Genomic DNA, 24,358 nt, shown 5'->3' with positions numbered 1-24,358 from the left:
GGTTAGTTTGGAAGGAGACCATCTTCTTCTCCTCCAAGATCTCCTTGTAACACCTAGGAATGAGCGTTGTATAAAGCGTCGTAACCACGAAACAACGTAACTCGAGACCGTTGTAACCCGAGGACTAACTGTATTCACAAAAAAGAGAATGTAGGCATCTGTCGACGCGTTTCGAGCGGCAGGCGCTCTTTGTCAAGATCTTGTCAAACCATTAGACAACTGTGGTAGGTGTCTTCCTTGCAGCAGGTCAAAGTTTTACCTAATAGGGGGATGGTGGGGCTGTTTTTACTTATACTACATTTGTAATTGGAGGTATTTGTTATTATTACTACATCTACTTGATATTGGGATAGGATCTAGGTGATGGAAATACCCCTTTAAATATTGATGTCCCTGGTGGTCTAGGGTAGTGAAAAGGTTAAATATCAACATCCTTCCTGGGGAAAGGGGTTAAATAAAGACTTCCCTGGGGGTCTGAGGTGATGAATGAGGTTAAATATCAAGGTCCCTGGTGGTCTATGGCAGAGAAAGAAGTAAAATATTAAGTCTCTGGTGGTCTGGGGTATTGAAAAGGTTAAATATCAATGTACCTGGTGGTCTGAGGTGGTGAAAAAGGTTAGATATCAACATCCCTGGTGGTCTGTGTTATTGAAAAGGTTAAATATCAACATCCTTTGGTGGTCTAGGGTGGTGAAAGGGTTGAATATAGGCGTCCTGGTGGTAAAAGGATTAAATATTATTATTTATTATTATAGCGCCATTTATTCCATGGCGCTTTACATGTGAAAAAGGGGGTATAATACAAGAACAATTTCAATAATCTTGAACACAATGTGACAGCGACTGGTACAGGCGGAGCGAGGACCCTGCCCGCGAGGGCTCACAATCTACGAGGGATGGGTGAGGATACAGCAGGTGAGGGTAGAGCTGGTCGTGCAGCGGTATGGTGGAGCGGTGGTTACTGCAGGTTGTAGGCTTGGGGTGGTGGAAGGTTTATATGGTGACAGCCCCTATATTATATGTACACACTGTCACTACCTGCTCTTATCTCCCTCCCTGACCTCCTCCTCCTCCTGTTTCCCGCCTTTCCTCACCTCGTCCTGCAGCATCACCTGCCTGCCTCGCGTTTTCATCGCTGACTGAGTTTGTACTGCAGTGGCTTCCGTAGCTCTCCCCCTTCCCCGGCGTCTCCGGGTCTCCTAGCAACGCTCTGTATCACTGCCGGTGTCTTTCTCTTCACATGACCGTGGGCGGCGACGCAGAAGGAGCCTCCGCTGCTGTCAGAGCTGTGAGATGCCGGTACATTGCCTGCTATGGGTATGTGTGCAGCCTCCTGTCCTGAGGGCCTAGGCCCGGGGGTCAGTAATATCTGCACTCCTTGTTATTATGTTTTACATTCATTATTTGATGGGATTCGTTCAGTCGGTGACTCGCCGCCGTGGTGAAGTCGCCGTATGACGGGAATCTTTCTTCCTTTTTTTCTTTCTAAGGGTGAATTCACATACGGCGCAATATTACGCCACAGTGAAATCTACAAAACCGCAGCAAGTCCGTGTCAGATACGTGTCACAGTCCGAATATAGGGCACAATTATTTATTGGGGCCAGAATGGGAATATTATTACAGGAAGGGGCTCGGGATGGGGGATATTATTATAGGAAGGGGCCCGGGATGGGGGATATTATTACGGGAAGGGGCCCGGGATGGGGGATGTTATTACGGGAAGGGGCCCGGGATGGGGGATGTTATTACGGGAAGGGGCCCGGGATGGGGGATGTTATTACGGGAAGGGGCCCGGGATGGGGGATGTTATTACGGGAAGGGGCCCGGGATGGGGGATGTTATTACGGGAAGGGGCCCGGGATGGGGGATGTTATTACGGGAAGGGGCCCGGGATGGGGGATGTTATTACGGGAAGGGGCCCGGGATGGGGGATGTTATTACGGGAAGGGGCCCGGGATGGGGGATGTTATTAGAGAAAGCAAAATAAGAATCAGAGGCGCTCCTATGTGTGAATCAGCCCAGACTGACTTACTCGAGCCCAATACTGAGAAGGCTCACTTGGAATCGGCTCATTAGAAGAGGCAAATAGCTTTGCACAAGATCTGAGCAATAACAAATGGGATTTGAAATTTACCTCTACTTTTTCAGCTGGGTCTGTTGAGTTTTGAGATTCGGTGATTTCTGTGAACAATGGCACTATTCAGACCTGAACTCATTTCAAGCAGGTAGATGTCAATAGCTATTTGGATTACCATAGTGGACATCTACCTAGGTGGATGAAAACCATCCCATATGACCAGTTCTGGCTGATCCACAACAATTGTACGTCTGAAACGGACTTTTATAAACGGCCTAGGATCTTAAGGGGGAGGTTTTTAGAAAAGAGATTCCCCAAACAACTTATAAAAGATGCTTTTGACAAGACTAGAAGGCTTAGACAGACAGTGTTTAGCTAAAATCGCCACAAAATCAGATAAAACTGTCTCTGTAAACAATAGTTTTGATTTAGTTTTGTGACAACTTTTAATAAATCCTATAAAAAAAAAGTGGAAGACGTCCTCAGAAAACATTGGTTCATTTTGAAGGGTGATCATATTTTATCAAAAAATGTACCTACTGATCCAGTGGTAGTGTAGAGACGCAACACGAGAGTCTGAAAAATATGATAGCGCCTAGTCAGATTAGGAAGAAAATTATCGGGGAGGGGAATGTGGATATGGAGGCAATTTATTGACCAATAATGGAACCTTCAAATGCGGCAATCTAAAATGTAAGAGATACAGTCTAGTAAAAAACATTTTACATCCACTGTCACAGGGGAGGGGTTTCTGATAAAAAGTTTTTTTTAAACTGCCAAAGTTCATATGTGATTTATGTCCTACAATGTCAGTGCAAATTGCAGTATGTGGGACGGACCACTATGCCAATAAAACTTAGAATGAAGCAATATAGTCCAAACGATAAGGTATATGAAAATGTATTCAATACATGAAAAAACAAGGCATATAGATAAATACATAAAGTCAAGACAGAGTCAATAGTAGGACACAGGTGTTAGGCTGCGTGCCCACTATGCGTTTTTCAAGCGTTTTTGATGCGGAATTTCCGCAGCAGAAACGCTTTAAAAACGCTTGGTAATCTGTGCCCCATGATCCCCAATGAAAATCTGCATGTTCTGTGCCCATGCTGCAGATTTTCCTTGCGGAAAAATCCGCAGCATATTCACTATTTGTGCGTTTCTGCATGCGGATTTGAGGTCCCAATGGACTTGAAAAATGCAAGTCAAATCTGCATGTAAAAACGCTGCAAAAACGAGTAAAATCCGCAAGCGTTTTTGACTGCGAAGACCATGCAGAAACGCTGCAGAAATTTTCTGCTTCATTTCTGCATCTTGGGCACATAAGAGACATGCTGTCCACATTAAACATCAGTGGGTGGGAAGACAGATGGCAAACCTAAATGTAGATAAAATGCCAGTGCTCATGTAGTCTATAACTCCAATGCCGCCCTTTAGTGACCCCAAGTATTATAATGCTGATATACATCTAAAGCATGATACATAGTAAAGAAGGAAAAGCATATCCGCACTAAGGTCCACTTGAGCTAAGGGTGTATTACACCCCATTAAGGAGACATGGAGTAATATAAGGTAACCACCATTTAGTTCTTGCCCATATCACTCACGTGGATCAGTAGGTCATCAGCCCCAACGCGCGTTTCGCGTGGGCTTCCTCGGGGGACAGTAGCTCAGTGCTGATATACTTTCCTGTCTTTACTATGTATCATGAGAAATAGAGAAAGTTATTGGATTTTTAAATTATCTACGTTCGCCCCAGAAGGACTATATGAATGCATATGCATGTGTATTAGCATACAGGCTAATACACACTGGCAGTATACTGGTTAATATGCATCACATTGACAATGGGGTATAGAGCATACAGGCTAATACACACTGGCAGTATACAGGTTACTATGCATCACATTGACAATGGGGTATAGAGCATACAGGCTAATACACACTGGCAGTATACAGGTTAATATGCATCACATTGACAATGGGGCATAGAGCATACAGGCTAATACACACTGGCAGTATACAGGTTAATATGCATCACATTGACAATGGAGCACGTTTGCTGTGGAGCTATGGAGCAGCGGTGATGGGGTTAAATGATTAGTGAATTTGAGCACCTGCACCTGGTTTAGGGGTTTTATAAGAATGTTGGTTGAATGTAAGTTTTTATTTTCACCTGATGAAGAGAGCAGTTCGCGCTAGAAACGCGTTGTTTTAATAAAAACATTGTATTTTTAAAATATTAATTGGAGTGATCGCGCCATTGGATTGTCATTTTTTTTTTTAAATATTTTTTATTTTGGATTATTGGAGAAAGAGGACAGGACAGGGTCGTTCAATACTCAAATGCCACCATTGTTCTCGGCAGCGCAAGTACTGTTTACACAGGACAATGTGCTGTCGAGAACAGTGCTCTTCTCTGCAAACCAAGATCACTTCACCTGATGAACGAGTGTCTTGCTCAGTTGTCGGGTGATCGGCGGCCCGTTTACACTGCAAGATTATGTCGAAACGAGCGATCCTAGGAACGATGATCGTGCAGTGTACATGGACCTGTAGGCTACGTTCACACATGCGTATTTTCTGTCTGTGTGCGCGACAAGAGACCACACATGGATGAGTTACAGGCTGTGATCGTTCACATGGGCGATTTTCCACGCAGACTTTGGCCAGAAAAACAGCATGCGCTAATCTGCTCTGATTTAGAAAGCAGACTGGTAAGTGTGAGACGGCTCCTTCTTCCGCCCGATGTGCTGACGAGCACACGAGGCCGTCACCTCTGCAATTTGCACATATAACCCGTTCACAAAGTTCAGCACTCATCTGAATGGATCCTAAGGCCCAGTTCAGACAGGCGTATAAAAAAACTGTCTGGAAGCAGAGGACTCGCACAGGACTGCCGCATTCGTTACAGACCAGGAGCATCTTAGCTGAAGATACGAGTGGATATGTCCTATGACGGGTCAGGGCCTCCTCCATCCGGTCCGTTCACCTAGCAGTCTGCAGTCTTACAATGTTGTCTTTGCATTCAGTGTATATACTGTATACAAGTATCTGTTTCTCTCCAGGTCCCTGCGGTGTGGGGATCCTTCTCCACTCGATAATTGTCTCTTACTGACCAAGTAAGATGGACCAGGACAGGGATAAAGTGGCCGAGCAGATCTTAAACCTCACCCTGGAGATCATCTACCTGCTGACCGGAGAGGTGAGGACTTCTGGGAATTATGTCCCATAAGGGTTTTTAAGATGATGGGATATAGTGACATTTATCCGTGCGTCTCTCCACACACAGGATTACATGGTAGTGAAAAAAACTGATGAGACTGTGGCCTCCAGTTCCCACCTGCGAGTATCAGGAGGATGGAGCAAGAGCCAAATCCCCATGATGGTCCCTCCGCCTCCATCACTGATACACAAGAGAAGCAACGAGCTGCAGATCCTGGAGATCACCAATAAGATCGTGCAGGTGCTGACCGGAGAGGTGAGCGCTGCTGGGAACGCCGGGGCCTTATATGATGTGTCTCGGTGATGACGGGATCATTGTGTTGTCAGGTCCCTGTAAGGTGTCAGGACATCACCATCCATCTCTCCATGGAGGAGTGGGAGTATATGGAAGGACACAAGGACCAGTACAAAGACGTCCTGATGGAGGACCCCCGGCCCCTCACACCACCGGGTAAGAGGAGACCGCCATTGGTTGTAAAGAATAGGGAAGGTTTACAAAAGCGATTCCAGTCCCGTCCCGGGATCATTCGATGATATGAGTTCAAGTCAAGATGGGTTTTGCAGCCACAATAAAGCAGAGATGTCCGGCTGCAGTATTGTGGAAGAATCTGCTGGATCCTCCTCAGTAGTGGATCACATCTGTAATCACTTGTCTGCATCTTACAGGTGGATCCAGTCAGAGCGATTCCCCCGACAGATGCCGCAGTCCACAGGATGGAAACCACGATGTGTCAGAGCATGATCAGGTAGACGGATGAGAGACATAAAGAACCACGAGGACACATTGTATTAAATGATATTAAACTCCTATTTTATTTTATAGAGCGATGATCTGATTATTGTGAAAATAGAGGACCCCGATCAGGAGGATGATGAGGCTGATTCCTCTGTTATGGAGGAGGGCACGCCTAATGCCATCAGCACCGGTGAGTATAGAAGATATATTAATGCGTGAATAAATAAGTGTATTAATCTTAAAGGAGCCTTACAGTATAAATGTTTTTCTAATGTCTTCAAGTAAGTGATACTGATGCTAATTTATTTACTGGGCTCTTTATTCCCGAACTATCAGTTCTGGTCCTTCCCTGGTACCATGTGACCCGCACTCTGTCCTCCGAATACTACAGCGCCGTCTGTACGGCCCGGACGTCAGTCTCTCCATGCATCCCTATGAGACTCACATTTAGACCCTCATATGAATACATAGAGAAACTGACCTTCAGTCCACAGTAGATCACTGCATGATTCAGAGATGCAGACGTCAGCTCATGTGTAATCATCGAAGGACCAGAACCGAGCCAATAATTCAGGATTAAAGTGACCAGTAAAACTAGGACTATCAGGGTTATTTACCTGTTATACATTCACAATCAGGCAGGAGATACCACATGTGCTGGATGGAGAAGCACAGTCTTGGTAATTTATTTTTACAGTGTAAAACTGTAGCCAAAAAGGAAAAAGAAGCTTTACCAGGTAAGTGATAGCTGCTTGGTCAAGCCTCAACGGGATGGGGTTCGTGATTGGTTAAGTGAAAGTGCCCAGTCACCGGCTTTGTGCAGAGGGGGAGGGTATGTAGACAAGCATCTGGCAGTATCCTGGATAGGACGCGCTGAGAGGGTAAATAAGACTAATATATGGGTCCAGGTTTGTTAGGAATGATTAGATGAGATGGCAAACTAGTCATTCCCTCCCTCCGATCCAGGACGTTCAGCTGGTGTAAAAGGACAGCTGAGCTGCTCATTCCTGGTCCGGGAGTGGAGGTGCAAACGCCTCTGGTATTTGGGTCTGTGTAGAAGTGGTAACATCTGTGGGAGTTGGGGAAACCTCTTACCTCTCTGGTCAGACTGTGTGGTGTTAATCTGGACGATATTGTGAATGGGTGAGCACTGTATGGAATATTTTGTTTTATGCCAAAAGGCCGTTTATCTGTTTTGCTGGAAAAGATTCATGAACTTTGATAAATCTAGCTGCTTGGACAAAGAATCTGCATACCTGTGTGAACGCTGCCTTTTACCTGAGAGTGAAACCCTACAAAACATAAAATAATCAGCTTTTCTTTCTAGGAAATGACGGCTCCAGAGACTCAGAGGGACATCTCCTTCCATATTCAGATTGTGATGCCGAAAATAACAATTTCCCAAAAGATCTGTATGGCGACCACCTTGTTATCCCCAGGTTACCTTCTACCTTGGACAGCATAGATCTCCCGTCTGACGATCCTGCTCCTCTCACAGACCCTTCATCAGATCAGTCCCATGTTCCTACACCCTTCCCATGGTCTGAATACAGGGAGTATTGCAGAAAGAAATTACATTTGTTGTCGCAGAACACAGATCACAAGGACGAGAAGCAATATTCATGTCCCGAATGTGAAAAGTGTTTTTCCTACAAATCCAATCTATATGACCATCTAAAAATTCACACTGGGGAGAGGCCGTATCTATGCTCTGATTGTGGGAAATGTTTCACCCGCAGATCTGATCTGGTCAGACATCAGAGAACTCACACCGGGGAGAAGCCGTACTCGTGTCCGGACTGTGGCAAAAAATTTGCCATGAAATCAGTTCTAGTTGGACATCAGAGAATTCACACCGGGGAGAGGCCGTTCTCCTGTCTGGAGTGTGGGAAAAGCTTCAACCGGAAATTCAGTCTTGTGGTCCATCAGAGGACTCACACCGGGGAGAGGCCGTTCTCATGTTCAGAATGTGAGAAATCCTATACGAACAAGAAACAACTGTCTCTACATCAGAGACTGCACACGGAGGAGCAGACGTGACCAGGACGTGGGAAATGCTTTATCCAGAAGGTTACTGTCCTACTGCGTGGAAACGCGCAGGTTCTCCATCCATTCACAGTAGCAGCGGTGTACTGTATAAGAATATTGGAAATATCACGCCCTCACTGCAGAAAATATCCACAGCATGCACTGATGTGGGCTGCAGATTTGAAATGTAAATGGGTCGTCCCCTTGTCCTATCACATCGTCTTAAGGACCCCATACATAATAGATAGCCATTGTGCAGCCGACAACTATCTTACCCGGTTCTCCCATACATGGGAGCACTCGCTTCTGTATTCTCACTGAGATAGACTCTGTTACATCCCACTGGCAGCTGCTTATCTCACCAAGAGCAAAAATGATCAGCAGTCCGGAATCAGAGATCCTTTCGGTGGAGAGTCGGGTGCCCCCATACACATTAGACGCAGGGATGTAAAACTCAAATACACAGAGGGCCAAAGTTAAAAACTTAGACAAAGTCGCTGGCCAACCTTGATATTTATTAAAAAACAAAACAAACACCTTAATATTCAGCAGGGTCACAACTCTGCAGCCCTTACAGAGTAATTTTCCTTCTATTTAAGCCCCTAGATTGTCCTTTCATTGCCCCTATAAAGTATGATGCAAACATAAGTGCACCCCAAACATAGTATGATACCCCCACAGTGAATTCCTCCACACATATGGTATGATAACCCTACTGTACCCCCTTCCCCCACTCAACACCCCTGGCAAAGTATGGTGACCCCAACACTGTATGATGCCCCAGCTGTGATACCCATACAGCCCTCCCCACCTTATAATGGCCCCACATAGTCCTCCATACAGTATAATGGGCCCCACATAGTCCTCAATACAGAATAATGGCCCCACATAGTCCTCCATGCAGAATAATGGGCCCCACATAGTCCTCCATGCAGAATAATGGGACCCACATAGTCCTCCATGCAGAATAATGGGCCCCACATAGTCCTCCATACAGTATAATGAGCCCCACATAGTCCTCCATACAGTATAATGAGCCCCACATAGTCCTCCATACAGTATAATGGCCCCACATAGTCCTCCATACAGTATAATGAGCCCCACATAGTCCTCCATACAGTAGAATGGCCCCACATAGTCCTCCATACAGTATAATAGGCCCCACATAGTCCTCCATACAGTATAATGAGCCCCACATAGTCCTCCATACAGAATAATGAGCCCCACATAGTCCTCCATACAGAATAATGAGCCCCACATAGTCCTCCATACAGTATAATGAGCCCCACATAGTCCTCCATACAGTAGAATGGCCCCACATAGTCCTCCATACAGAATAATGAGCCCCACATAGTCCTCCATACAGAATAATGAGCCCCACATAGTCCTCCATACAGAATAATGAGCCCCACATAGTCCTCCATACAGTATAATGAGCCCCACATAGTCCTCCATACAGTAGAATGGCCCCACATAGTCCTCCATACAGAATAATGAGCCCCACATAGTCCTCCATACAGAATAATGAGCCCCACATAGTCCTCCATACAGAATAATGAGCCCCACATAGTCCTCCATACAGAATAATGAGCCCCACATAGTCCTCCATACAGTATAATGGCCCCACATATTGCTCCATACAGTATAATGGCCCCACATAGTCCTCCATACAGAATAATAAGCCCCACATAGTCCTCCACACAGAATAATGGGCCCCACATAATCCTCCATACAGTATAATGGGCCCCACATAGTTCTCCATACAGTATAATAGACCCCACATAGTTCTCCATACAGTATAATGGGCCCCACATAGTTCTCCATACAGTATAATGGGCCCCACATAGTCCTCCATACAGTATAATGGTCCCATATAGTGTTCCAAATGGTGTCGTGGGCAAAGTATAATCACCCTGATGGCCAGATGTGGCCCACCGGCCAGAGTTTGGCATATGTGCATTATATGCAGCAGGTTCAGCCGGCAGTCTAATGTGTATGGGATTCAGAAGATATTAATGACTGATGCAGAGGACAGGTCATCAGTATCAGATTTGCAGTGGGCGTGCGCAGGTACTGCAGCTCAGTTTTTATGGCCTTCAATAGGAGTTGAGCTGCTGTACCTGAGCACGGCCACTACACTGTGTGGCGCTGTGCTGCTTCGGAGTGGAACTGATGAGCGCTGATCCTTGCGTCATTAGTATCAGGTCGATGGGGGTCCCACACTCGCCCACCACCACTGGCCACGGAAACAGTTAATAACAGCTGATCGTTGGGGGTGCTGGGTAGTCAGCCCCCTAAAAATGTATTGTTGACTTATCCTACGTATTAGTCCATAATAACTTATCTTTTCCACCAGCCGTTTTACAAAAACTGAAGCAGAAAAAGAAAACCCCAAACATATGAACAGCAAAGTATTTATACAATAAAAATTATTAGGAAGAGTCTTTCATGCGTTTACTAAGCCTACTGGTGTGAACGTGGCCTTCATCTCCACACAGGAGCAAAACTACTTTTATGTTTTGGAATCTTTCGTTTACTAGAAAAAGCTGAAACTTTACAAAGAAAAACATTTTTTTATTTCCAAGACATTTAGGTTTTGTTGCCTGAAATAAATAATCACTGGCAGGAAGAAACGAGTTACTGATGAATGAAATGTCTCATCCTATGGGCGGCGCTGTCGCCGTAAGGCGAGATTCACAACTTTTTGCAGAGTTTTATTGGTCTTTATTTCAGGTGATAAAATAATATGGCTGGATGTAAGAATAATAATCTTTATTTATATAGCGCCTACATATTCCGCAGCGCTTTACAATTCAGGGGTTCATATACAACAGTCATAAGTTATAGTTGAAGATAATACAATAATTAAAGCAAAACTAATGAGGACCCTGCTGGTAAGAGCTTACAATCTACAATGAGGTGGGGGTGACACAAAGTACAGGGGCTTATTTACAGTGATGGTCCGGCCATCTTGAGGGAATGGGGGATAAAGGCTGCATGGGCTCATCACCAGCCAGTATCTGTGGGTCTTTTGGGTGCGGTGGAGTTTTATGGAGAATTATGTTCAGATAACTAATGAATGGGCTATATATATAAAAAGGACTCCAATTAGGGAGCGTGATAGACCACCTTAAACATATGTGTTTTTGTGGAGCGCTTAAAACTGTGTAAGTTGTGATTAGTCCTAAATTCTTGGGGTAGAGCATTCCAAAGAATAGGTGCAGCTATGGAGGTGGATGTCACTTAAAAGGGGTATTTCCACCATGTATACTCATGGCAGATCCACAGGATCTGCCATCTATGTATAGTGGATAAAGGTCTCACCAGCAGGACCTTCATCGATCTCGGGAACGGGGTCGCAGTGGACAAAACTGTGGAGAGTTGGTCGAAATTTCCATGCAAATTAATAAGTCCGACATCCTCTGCACGGCCAGCGGCGTGCGTCAGAGGGAGGTTCTCGAGAAAGATGAATCTACTATAAATTTATGGACTATCCTATGGATAAATGTACGAGAGCAAGTTTTTGAAAAGTTTACATTATAAAGAATTTTTGTTTGCTGGGGCTTCACTGGACAGGAACCAGGAGTGTTGGCTGCGGAGACTGCGATAATGCAAACGTCGGCTGCTTTGCTGTCACCTGCACGTAACAGAAGCCGATGAAAAGTACACCTACTTCTGTAACCATTCATAATTTAACAGTGACCTAAACAGGGACCAGAAGCCCCTGGATACATTTTCAGACACCTTCCGTATGCCTCTTCAGCCAATTTTCTCTCTAAGTAGGCTTTCTCCCCTAAGATGGACTGGACCTGCCAGTCTATGGGCTATCTTAAGTCCACCTTTAAGCCACCTCCATCCTGGCAGCCCCATAGCCAGCCTCACAGGACTGCAAAGTCCAGAACCAATAAGTCATCTCATGCATGATGGGGTGCTGCCACCCAGGATCTTCTTTCAGGTGAGTGGTTGGCTTCTTCCCTTCTGGGACTTGCGATATTTGCAGTTGTTGCATGGGACAGAGAGGTCGTTTCATCCGGACACAATATACGTTTCCTCCACGCCTCAAGACCTGTTTTTGAGATCTCCTCCTCCCCATTCTCCTCCTTGGTTTCCAGATTCTCAGGCTATCTCCGCTCTATGATATAATCCTGATTGTGGTTCCCAATAAAGATGGGTCCACCTGGCCTTCCCTGGACCTGAAACGTCTCAACACTTCAGGATCAAGTCTCTGCAGTTGATCATAGCCTCCATAAACCCGGCAAGTTTCTGGTCCTCGATAGACATCCAGGACGCCAATCTCCACAGCCCCATCTTTTCCCGTCACCAGAGGACTCTTTTTACAATCCACCTGTCTTGTTGCACAGACCGGCCGCAGTTCTCCCGACCCGAGCGTGACAGCCTCCTAGAAATACATGAAGCTGTCGTGCTCCGGTCAGGAGACTTGCGGCCAGTCGGTGCGTTAGTGGTCCGAGACCCTCAGACGTCTGAATGAGCCCTTACACTTAACACCTTTCCTGAAATTTACAGAAACACCTCCCCCCCCCCCCCCCCAAGTCATCTTTTAACGGGTGACTCCACCGGCACTGAAGTCCCATTGTATCCAGGGCATTCACCGAGCGGCCCTGATTTTTGGCTTAATGGATCTACGAACATTTCACATCTTTATAAAAGGAGGAAATCTTGGAAAGAAAATGTAGCTCGGACCCCTTTAAATTTCAAGAGGAAGTCCGTAAGTGTTGGTGTCTAACGTTAAATGTGTTGTTCGCTAATGGACACCACCTTCACTGTTCAGATGCCCTACATAAAATAGGATTTTGTACACTGGATGCAAGTGTAACAAACCCTCAGCTGTAAGAAGTATCAACCTTTTAATGACCACCAATACACCTTTTTGATATGAGAAACTAGCCTCCCCCGATGGGCGAAAATGGAGCAATTGTCGGTTGACATTGATTAACCCCCTACTTGCTGCTGTCCATAGTGACATCGGCATCTATATGGTTAACAGAGCATGAGGACTCCCTCTCTAAACCCATCACAACCTGAGATTGTGTGGTCCTGATCTTTGTAATGGCCTCCGGGGGTCCGCCAACTATAGGGGTCTGTTCAGATCATAGCAACATTCGAATGGTAAAATTCAAATTTTTCATTCCTGCCATTCCATGTTGTGTTAATTCCTGAAAAGAACCCAAGGGGTTAAAAAACCACCCGACAGCCGTTCTGAATATGTTGAGGGGCGTTGTTTATAAAATTGCGTCACTTTTGGGGGTTTTCCCAATATATACGTCCCTTAAAGTCACTTCAAAACCGAACAGGTCCCTAAAAAAATAAGTTTTGTAAATTTCCTTTAAAAAAAGCAAAATTGCTGCAAAATTTTTAAACCTTCTAAAATCCTAACAAAGCAAAAGGAGGTTTTACAGAAGGTGCTGATGAGGCCGACAGGAGGGAAATGTGATTTATTACCTACTTTGTGTGGTGTAACTGGATTAAAGGGATGATCAAAGTTCAAAAATTGCTTTTTTTTTTTTTTTTTGTAAGCTTTTGTCAAATTTCTGATATTTTCATAAATAAAACCAAAACATCGACATAAATTTACCACTAATATAAAGTACAATGTGTCATAAAAAAAACCTTAATCTCAAAATCTCCGGGATACGTTGAAACATTCCAAAGTTATAAAGTGACACAGGTCAGATTCGAAAAATTTCTCCTGGACACTAAGGGGTTAAAAGTGCAGCTTTTTAATTTGCATAAAACAAAGGCTGCATGTGAACACGTCCTTAAGTCTGTGCAGGATATAAGAACCTGAATGCCGCGGGGCGCACACTACCAGTCTCGCTGTGCGCAGCCAGACATTTATCTGATGTCGTAAATGAAGACTTCAGTGGATCGAGAACCTTTGATGATGTCACAATCATGTGACCAGTCACATGGGATGGGGAGGGAGTGAGGGCTGGTGATGTCATTACGTGCTTGGTCACATGGTCGTGACATCATCACAGGTCCTTTATCCACGGTGAGCTGGAGCCTCCTGGGGAGTTGGTGAATGGTTTTAGGGGTTCATCAGTGGCTCCCCGGATTCTGTAGACGTCCAGGTAATGGCTCCGAAAAATGATTTCTATTGCATATCACAATCTAATGTATGTGTGTGTGTGTATATATATATATATATATATATATATATATATAGCTATAGAAAAAGACATGGACCTCACATCCAAAAATCACACCTTGACCTAACACCTCTAGGCAAAAATTTACAAAAAATGAACATGAGGTTGTTAGGTGACCTTCTGATCAGCCTGTATGGAGGCGCTGCAGGTGACCTGGTGTCTCACGTGATGTCTGCGTGTGCGATCCATGTCTTTTTCTACAGCCTTGGCATATTGCATGGTCCCCTCTTCTTTTTTAGTTTTACTTGGACCTGCACTCCTCCCGTTTGGCACAGGGGTTTTTAATTAGCAGGAGACTGCAAGGGGGTTCTCTGTCTGAGAACATGTGGAAGGTGAGTTTTCTAGTTCCCATCACTTGGTGTTGTAGCTGTGTTTTTTTTTGCTTGTGGGATGGTGCGTCCTGGAGTCATGGGGACTCAGCCTTGCACCATGGGTGCTGTTCAGAACCGGGTCACTCCTCCTGCTGGTGCAACTTCGCTGGTTGGCGCACTACGCTGTCCGTTAGTTAGGGACTCTCTGAGATGATCGCCGTGACGTGGCAGTGGCTTCATGCAGTCTGATCAAAATGTTCAACTAAGAACCTCATGTCCAATTTTGCAAATATTTGCTTAGCGGCAAAATGTATGATTTTTGGATGTGCAGTCCATGGCTTTTTCTTTTCTTTCTACGTGTGTGTGTGTGTGTGTATATATATATATATATATATATATATATATATATATATATATATATATATATATATATATATATATATATAATATGCAGCAGCACTCCATATGGCCAAGATACATCTTAACAATGAAAATATTGGATCTAAACTGTTTTGCTCAGCAACAAGTACTTACAAAAAAACGAAGGTTTTTAGCGCAGTGCTCTTGCCTGATTCTGCACTCCTCCCACTAACCAGCAGGTGTTGTATAAACAGCTCTGCTTGCCCTTTAAATGTAGGTGTTTTTATCCCAGAAGAAGACATGTTTGTCCGTTTAGTTGTAGGCTTGTAGCCCAAAAGTGGCATGGAAGGCAGAGTAGTTACCCATCAGGGGGAGGTTACCTTGCCGTGGTTGATGGGCACACATGAATTGGCCAATTTATGCGCTAAAAATCTTTGTTTTTTTGTAAGTACTTGTTGCTGAGCAAAACAGTTTAGATCCAATATTTTCATTGTTAAGACGTATCTTGGCCATTATGGAGTGCAGCTGCATTCTTTTGATATATTTTATAGTTACAGCAGCTGGCACCAGTGCACATTAGGAGGTGCTGGTCAGGTTTTTCTGGTTTGTGTGTGTGTGTTTTTATTTTTATAGCGCCAGCATATTCCGCAGCACTTTACAATTTTAGGGGGGACTTACACAGACATTGCAGACGTTACAGAATAAGCATAACTCATATCAAAAGGAGTGAGGGCCCTGCTTGCAAGCTTACAGTCTATGCGGAAATGGGGGAGACACAAAAGTTAACATGTACATTTGTTGTATAATACAGCCATAATATATTAAATCGGGTATGTACCTAACACTACATGAACTGGTTGCCAGCCAGTATGTGTACAGTACAGACAGAGGCTAATCAGTGCATGGATGGTATGAACATGAATTTGAAGAAACTTTTTAATATGGTCCAAACTAGGACAGTCAGATAAGTGTGTTGAGGCGATAGGCCAGTCTAAAGAAATTGATTTTTAGTAGTGTTGAGCGAGTATGTTCTGTCCGAGTATGCTCGCCCCGAGCTCCGAGTAGTTACAGCTGCTCAGTGATAAGGTTAAATCGCTCCCGTGTGCATGATTTGCAACTGTTTGACAGCTTTATTACATGTGAGGAATGTGTAAGAAATAGACATTCCTCACATGTAATAAAACTGTCCAACAGTTGCAAATCATGCACACGGGAGCGATTCAACCATATCACCGCGCAGCTATAAATACTCAGAGAAAGGGTTAATAGAACATACTCGCTCAACACTAGTTTTTAGAGCACGCTTAAAACTATGGGTATTGGGAATTAATCGAACTGTCCTGGGTAGTGCATTCCAAAGAATTGGCGCTGCATGTGAGAAATCTTGGAGATGGGAGTGGGAAGTTTGGATTATGGAGGATTTTAGTTTTAAATCATTGGCAGAAAGGAGGGCACGGGAAGGGTGGCAGACTGAAACGAGGGAGGATATGTAAAGTGGTGCTGAAGCATAGAGTGCTTTGTAGGTGAGAGTGATAAGTTTATATTGAACTCTGTATTGGATGGGGAACCAGTGCAATGACTGGCACAGGGAAGAAGCATCGGTGTAACGGTTGGCGAGGAATATGACCTGGCTGCTGCGTTCAGGATGGATTGGAGAGGGGAAAGTTTAGTAAGAGGAGCCCGATTAGTAAAGAGTTGCAATAGTCGAGACGAAAATGAATAAAAGCTACAGTAAGAGTTTTTGTTGAATCAAAGGTAAGAAAAGTCCTGATTCTTGAGATGTTTTTGAGGTGTAGATGACATGAACGAGCGAGTGATTTGATGTGAGGAGTGAAGGAAAGATCTGAGTCATATATGACCCCAAGACAGCGGGCTTGTTGCTGGGGAGTAATGGTAGAGCCACAAACGGAGATGGCAATATTGGGCACAGGTAGGTTAGTGGAGGGAGGAAATACGAGTAGTTCAGTTTTTTGACAGATTCAGTTTTAGACAGAGGGAGGACATAATGTTAGACACAGCAGAAAGACAATCACTGGTCTTTTGTAGTAATGCAGGGGTGATGTCCGGAGCAGAGGTGTATAGTTGGGTGTCATCAGCATAGAGATGGTACTGAAAACCGAATATGCTGATTGTTTGTCCAATAGGAGCGGTGTATAAGGAGAAAAGAAGGGGGCCTAGGACTGATCCTTGAGGAACTCCGACAGTAAGGGGAAGGGGAGAGGAAGAGGAGCCGGCAAAAGACACAGAGAAGGAGCGGTCAGAGAGATAGGAGGAGAACCAGGAGAGAACAGTGTCCTTGAGACCAATAGTGTGGAGCGTAGTGAGGAGGAGCTGGTGATCCACAGTGTCAAATGCGGCAAAGAGATCCAGGAGAATCAGCAGGGAGTAGTGACCATTAGATTTAGCTGTTAGTAGATCATTATAGACTTTAGTGAGGGCAGTTTCAGTAGAATGTGAAGAGCGGAAACCAGATTGTAAAGGGTCAAGAAGAGCGTTTTCTGAAAGATAGCGCATTAGACGGGAGTGGACCAAGCGTTCCAGGAGTTTAGAGATAAAAGGCAGGTTGGAAACAGGTCTGTAGTTAGCCGTGCAGTTCTGGTCAAGGGGTGTTTTTTAAGTAATGGATGTATGCTGACGTGTTTAAATGAGGAGGGAGAGGTTGAATATTTTAGTTAGGTGAGTGGTGACAGCTGGAGAAAGGGATTGAAGGAGATGTGAGGGAATAGGGTCACTGGTGCAGGTGGTAGGGTGAGAAGATGCAAGGAGCCTGATCACTTCTTCTTCCATGACTGGTTCGAAGTCAGAAAGTGAGTAAGATGCAGTGTGGGAGGGAGGAGCATGCATAACATATGGGGATTGGGAGAAAATTTCCTGTCGGATATGGTCAATTTTTTTCTTTGAAATAACTGGCCAGATCATCAGCGCTGAGGTCGGTGATCAGGGCCTGTGCTGTTTGATTAAGGAGAGAGTGAAAAGTGTCGAAGAGGCATTTAGGATTATTGGAAAGTGAGATGAGGAGGTTGTTAAAGTAGGTTTGTTTGGAGAGGTGAAGGGTGGAGTTATAGGTTTTAAGCATAAATTTATAATGGATATTATATATAATGAAATTTACATTGTACACGGTATGTGTTTGGATTTTATTATGCATTGCTTATATAGCGCTATCATATTCCGCAGCGTTTTACATATATTATCACTGTTCCTAAAGGGCCCCCCAAGCTACATTCCCCACCAGTTTGTCTTTGGAGGGTGGGAGGAAACCGGAGAACCTGAAGGAAACCCACACAAACATGGGGATAACATACAAACTCCTTGCAGATGTTGTCCTTGGTGGGATTTGAACTCTGGAACCCAGCGCTGCAAGTGCTAACCACTGAGCCACCGTGCTATCTCTGTAAATAGTACATATATTTATTGCATTCTAATGTTGTAATCTAATAATTACCCTGAGATATTGACATCACTTATTAGGAGTATTAGCAAAATGTACAAACTTTATGCTGTTTGTTCTTGTTTTATTGGTTTATTACAATGTAAATATCTCAACATAACTAATATAACAAGTGGTTTCTCCAAATTCAGTACAAAATTCCCCTTCTACTGATTAGTGCAGCCCCACAATTATTCAAACCAAACTGGTATCTTCAGTATTAGATCAGATAAACAGGGTGGACAGCAGTGTGAGCAGCCTCTTCTTACCTCAGCACTCTTGGTATCTCTAGTATTAGATCAGATAGACGGGGTGGACAGCAGTGTGAGCAGCCTCTTCTTACCTCAGCACTCTTGGTATCTCTAGTATTAGATCAGATAAACAGGGTGGACAGCAGTGTGAGCAGCCTCTTCTTACCTCAGCACTCTTGGTATCTCTAGTATTAGATCAGATAGACGGGGTGGACAGCAGTGTGAGCAGCCTCTTCTTACCTCAGCACCCTGGTATCTCCAGTACTAGATCAGATAGACAGGGTGGACAGCAGTGTGAGCAGCCTCTTCTTACCTCAGCACTCTTGGTATCTCTAGTATTAGATCAGATAGACAGGGTGGACAGCAGTGTGAGCAGCCTCTTCTTACCTCAGCACCCCTGGTATCTCTAGTATTAGATCAGATAGATGGGGTGGACATCAGTATGAGCTTCCTCTTCTTACCTCAGCACCCTGGTATCTCCAGTACTAGATCAGATAGACAGGGTGGACAGCAGTGTGAGCAGCCTCTTCTTACCTCAGCACTCTTGGTATCTCTAGTATTAGATCAGATAGACAGGGTGGAGAGCAGTGTGGGCAGCCTCTTCTTACCTCAGCACCCCTGGTATCTCTAGTATTAGATCAGATAGACAGGGTGGACAGCAGTGTGGGCAGCCTCTTCTTACCTCAGCACCCCTGGTATCTCCAGTATTAGATCAGACAGACATGGTGAACAGCAGTGTGAGCAGCCTCTTCTTACCTCAGCACCACTGGTTTCTCCAATACTAGATCAGAATATCCACATGGAACACTCCTCATCTTAGTTGTGCAGTGAGGAGTAACAGAGGATTTTTGACCCCTGTTCTGGTGATTGTGGAGGTCGTTGCAATGCTACATTGATCATTAGCTTTTCACACTCACATTTCTCCCTCACTCACTAAATATTTCCTTGGCTTTTTCTTATTCATGGTTCTGAGTGTAAAGAACCATCGTAACACAAATCGTCTTTTTCCTTAAAGTTTACAGATTCTTTAGATCTTTTCCTTAATATTCCCTCTAAGTGAATGTATCGCTTGACTTGTCCTCTCTCCAGGTCCCTGCTGTGTGGGACCCTCTATAAGATAATGGTCCTACTGAATGACCAATTAAGGATGGACAGGAGTCATAAAATGGCTGAGCAAATATTAAACCTCACCCTGGAGATCATCTACTTGCTGACAGGAGAGGTGAGAACTTGTCATAATTGTCATATGATGTGACTCTATGGATAAAGATGGGGTGAGAGATGTGTATCAGCGCGTCTCTCCGTACACAGGATTACACAGTCGTGAAGAAATCTTGTGAATGTGGGAAAACCAGCTCTGATCACCAAGCATCAGGAGGATGGAGCGAGATCAGAAGCGCCATCAAGGTGCCTCCACCACCATCACGGATACATGAGAGAAGCAACGAGAAGATCGTGGAGATCACCAATAAGATCCTGCAGGTGCTGACCGGAGAGGTGAGCGCTGCCGGGATCGCCGGGGCCTTATATGATGTGTCTGGGTGATGACGGGATGATTGTGTTGTCAGGTCCCTGTAAGGTGTCAGGACGTCACTGTCCATCTCTCCATGGAGGAGTGGGAGTACATGGAAGGACACAAGGACCAGTACAAAGACGTCCTGATGGAGGACTACCAGCCACTCGCAACAACCGTTAAAGAAGAGTCTGCCTATAAACATAAAGGTGGGCTTGTAATTTGATTATTCGCTTTGTTTTTTATGCCTCCATCAGGACTAGTGTGGAGGACTACGCTCTTCTATATTGTATACTGATGTATATCAGCCTGATGAAGGCCAAAATGACACAATTTTGGCTTCTGTCGAGTTTTCCTGGCACATGACAGTGCAAATTCAGCTTAAGCCGAACATATTCAGTAACCCTACACATGTTTCTTACAGATGGAGCAAGGGATAGTCCCTCACCAGAAAGTTGTCCCCATTCAGTTTATTCTAAGGAAGATCCAGGAGAAAATCCTAATGTCCCTCAGGATCGGCAGGTAGAAGAATCCTTCGACATGGACATGAAGTGTTACATGAAGTAGACATCACTACGTTATATTGTATTTCATTTCATGCATTTTTGTTTTAGAACGACGACCTGATTATTGTGAAAGTGGAAGAGATGGAGGGAGACGAGGAGTATTACAGAAGTGACGTCCTGAAGAGGGAAGAGGAAACTCCTACTAATGTCAGCACAGGTGAGTAAGACCTGGCCAAGAGAGAAGAGTCCACGAACAAGTCAACCTGCCTCCCTGTGTATGGGCGATGTGCAACACTCCCTGACGGATAATATGAGGGGAGATCATTATTGAACAGTTTAAAGTTCAATGCTTGACTCTTTTGTTCTCTGGGATGATGAACTTCCAAACCTTACTTACCGTCCTCTGCCTATTGAGAGCCCTTGGAACCTCGGCCAAGTCTTTGAGTGACCACATTCATGTGTCCTTGTCCCACTTCTGTAAGTACAATCTAAATCTCTGTTCCTAGTACTGTCGTTCTCTCTTCTATTTGGCTCTGGAGGTCTGATGGCCCCCATTATGACTTGATGAGGTGAATCCTTCCTGACATATGAGAATGTCCTATGTCCTATATCGGGTGGGTGTATGGAGCGGGCTCAGAAGCATCAATTGCTCCATATTCACCAGCTAACGGTTGTGACATACAGCCAACACCTAAAAAGCAGTGACCAACGCTAGCTCTGATCGCTGCCATTTAACTGTTTAAGTGCCTCTGACAGTAACATTTCAATGGCTTACTGGGTGGCCCAGTCATTCCAGTGGCCATCAGTCGAGCCACAGGCTGGGCTTCACTGGAGACCAGTGATTTTTCTGTGTACCGAAATATTAAAGTATTGCAGTATACAAGAGATTAAATAATCATAGGTTCAAGTCCCCTAAGGGCACTACAAAATAACATAAAAAGTAAAAAAAAAAAATGAAATCACGAATGAACATTTGATATCATTGTCTGTAAAAGCCCAATTTATCAAAATAAAAAATTATTTAATCCATATGTTTAACTGAACTTCTCTGAGTGGATTTATAACTGCATCAAAGTTAAGCCAAAATTTTCTTACAGTAAGATATAATCACTGCTGTCATGACGAACTCACTGAGGGATTCACAATTAACCCGTTGTGCAGTCTGCTATGTACATGGAAGCATAGAAGCTGCCAAAAGATTGACTTTCTATGACATTGGCCCCTGTATCCAAGATGGGGAGATATTGTGATCCATACTGGGGACATGGACTGATGTGAGCATTGACAATCTGTGTATAGCGACCCCTCCTGATTTTCTGCTGTATTGCAGATATACTGGTGTCCCTCTAACACATACATATCAAACTCTGGCCCATGCGCCAAATCTTGCCCGCATGGTGGTTTTATTTGGTCTGTGACACCAGAACCACCACCCCTATGTGGGGCCCATTATTGTGCATGGAGGACTGTGTGGGGCCCATTATTGTGCATGGAGGACTGTGTGGGGCCCAATATTCTGTATACTGGTTGGCCCGTGACTTAATCCAAGGTTTTCATTTTGGCCCTCTGTGTATTTGAGTTTGACATCCCTGATCTATCGCCATCTTTTTCTCCCCAGCAGATGTTCCCCCGAGCCTCGGCTGCAGTCCTCTCCCGTCATCTTCAGATTGTTCGGCAAACCTTAATATCTCACAGACTATTTACGGGCAGTCTTTTATTACCATAAACATTCCTTCCCTCATCACCCCCGGGAATCTGCTTTCTGTTCCCACCACGGTCCTACAACCATCATCTGATCAGTCACAGGCTCTACAGCTGCCTCCAAAATCCAGAGGAGAGAAGAAGCCGAGCAACCGCAGAACCGAGGGACGATTTCCGTGTGCGGAATGCGGAAAAAGTTTTGCGATGAGATCAAACTTTCTGGAACATCTGAAAGTTCACACAGTGGAGAAGCCGCTCTCGTGCACAGTGTGCGGGAAGTGTTTCAAGCGGAAATCAGATCTCGTTAGACACCAGAGAACTCACACCGGGGAGAAGCCGCACTTGTGTACAGAATGTGGGAAACGTTTCGCCATTAAATCAAACCTATTCGCACATCACAGAATCCACACGGGAGAGCGGCCGTTCCCGTGTCCTGTGTGTGGGAAATGTTTCATCCAGAAGTCAGATCTGGTTGTACATCAGATCGCTCACACAGGGGAGAAGCCTTTTGGATGTACGGTGTGCGGGAAATATTTTAACAGGAAAAGAAGTCTTGTCCGACACGAAAGAATCCACATGAGAGAGAAGTCATAGTCGTGTCCACAATGGGAGAAGTGTCGTCCAAAACTTTGTGCATCAGCCGGAAGCCATTGTCAATTTTATGTAGGACTTTTTGTATAAATAAACCAAAATCATTGTATATTAGAAAATCCACACGAAGTAGAAATCGTTTCATGTGAAGAATGTGGCCAATGTTCTTCCGAAAAGTCAAATCACATTGAATTATTATTAATTGACGGCCTTCGCCTCGGTCTCGAGCCTTAGGAAGATGGATCTTGCACGAGCCTAGATACAGGTGCATCTCACTAAATTAGAATATCATCAAAAAGTTAATTTATTTCAGTTCTTCAATACAAAAAGTGAAACTCCTATATTCTATAAAGTCATTACACACAGAGTGATCTATTTCAAGTGTTTATTTCTGTTAATGCTGATGATTATGGCTTACAGCCAATGAAAACACAAAAGTCATTATCTCACTAAATGAATATAATTAACAAAACACCTGCAAAGGCTTCCTATGCGTTTAAAAAGGTCCCTTAGTCTGTTTCAGTAGGCTCCACAATCATGGGGAAGACTGCTGACTTGACAGATGTCCAGAAGGCAGTCATTGACACACTCCACAAGGTGCCAGAGTCTGAAGGAAGAGTGGAGAGGCCACAATCCAAGCTGCTTGAGGTCTAGTGTGAAGTGTCCACAATCAGTGATGGTTTGGGGAGCCATGTCATCTGCTGGTGGAGGTCCACTGTGTTTTATCAAGACCAAAGTCAGCGCACCCGTCTACCAGGACATTGTAGAGCCCTTCATGCTTCCCTCTGCCGACAAGCTTTTTGGAGATGGAAATGTCATTTTCCAGCAGGACTTGGCACCGGTCCACACTGCCAAAAGTACCAATACCTGGTTTACACAATAGTATCACTGTGCTTGATTGGCAGCAAACTCACTTGACCTTAACCCCATAGAGAATCTATTATAGAGAATCTATGGGGTATTGTCAAGAGAAAGATGAGAGACACCAGACCCAACAATGCAGACGAGCTGAAGGCTTCTATCAAAGCCACCTGGGCTTCCATAACCCCTCAGCAGTGTCACAGGCTGATCGCCTCCATGCCACATTGCCGCATTGATGCAGTAATTGATGGAAAGGAGCCCGACCAAGTATTGAGGGCATTTATTGAACATACATTTCACTAGGACAACATTTCGGATTTTAAAAACATTTTTCAAGCTGTTGTTATAAAGTATTCTAATTTACTGAGATAATGACTTTTGTGTCTTCATTGGCTGTAAGCCATAATCAACATTAACAGAAATAAACACTTGAAATAGATCACTCTGTTTGTAATGACTCTATATAATAGATGAGTTTCACTTTTTGTATTGAAGAACTGAAATAAATAAACTTTTTGATGATATTCTAATTTAGTGAGATGACCTGTAGGTCCACCAGGGTGTTCTCCACCATTATCTTGATAGCATCAAGCCA

The 24,358-nt window shown here is 44.4% G+C and overlaps 1 protein-coding gene and 1 pseudogene across 1 annotated transcript in view; both read left to right on the top strand.

Moving 5' to 3' along the window:
- Nucleotides 1-9,641, top strand: part of LOC141155598 (uncharacterized) — a 146,988-nt gene extending 137,347 nt beyond the window's left edge. The window contains exons 10-15 of the mRNA XM_073642465.1: nucleotides 5,208-5,285; nucleotides 5,373-5,561; nucleotides 5,633-5,756; nucleotides 5,972-6,051; nucleotides 6,129-6,231; nucleotides 7,369-9,641. Of these exons, the coding sequence (XP_073498566.1) occupies nucleotides 5,208-5,285; nucleotides 5,373-5,561; nucleotides 5,633-5,756; nucleotides 5,972-6,051; nucleotides 6,129-6,231; nucleotides 7,369-8,081 (1,287 nt within the window). The 3' untranslated portion in view covers nucleotides 8,082-9,641. The remainder of the gene's footprint in view (nucleotides 1-5,207; nucleotides 5,286-5,372; nucleotides 5,562-5,632; nucleotides 5,757-5,971; nucleotides 6,052-6,128; nucleotides 6,232-7,368) is intronic.
- A 4,386-nt stretch (nucleotides 9,642-14,027) lies between these two features.
- Nucleotides 14,028-24,358, top strand: part of LOC141155597 (uncharacterized) — a 67,106-nt pseudogene continuing 56,775 nt past the window's right edge.

Source organism: Phyllobates terribilis, unplaced genomic scaffold (assembly GCF_046119375.1).
Source record: "Phyllobates terribilis strain yellow unplaced genomic scaffold, ASM4611937v1 Scaffold_7__3_contigs__length_470593459, whole genome shotgun sequence".
Lineage (NCBI taxonomy): Eukaryota > Metazoa > Chordata > Amphibia > Anura > Dendrobatidae > Phyllobates > Phyllobates terribilis.
This window is presented reverse-complemented; position numbering and strand designations above follow the sequence as displayed.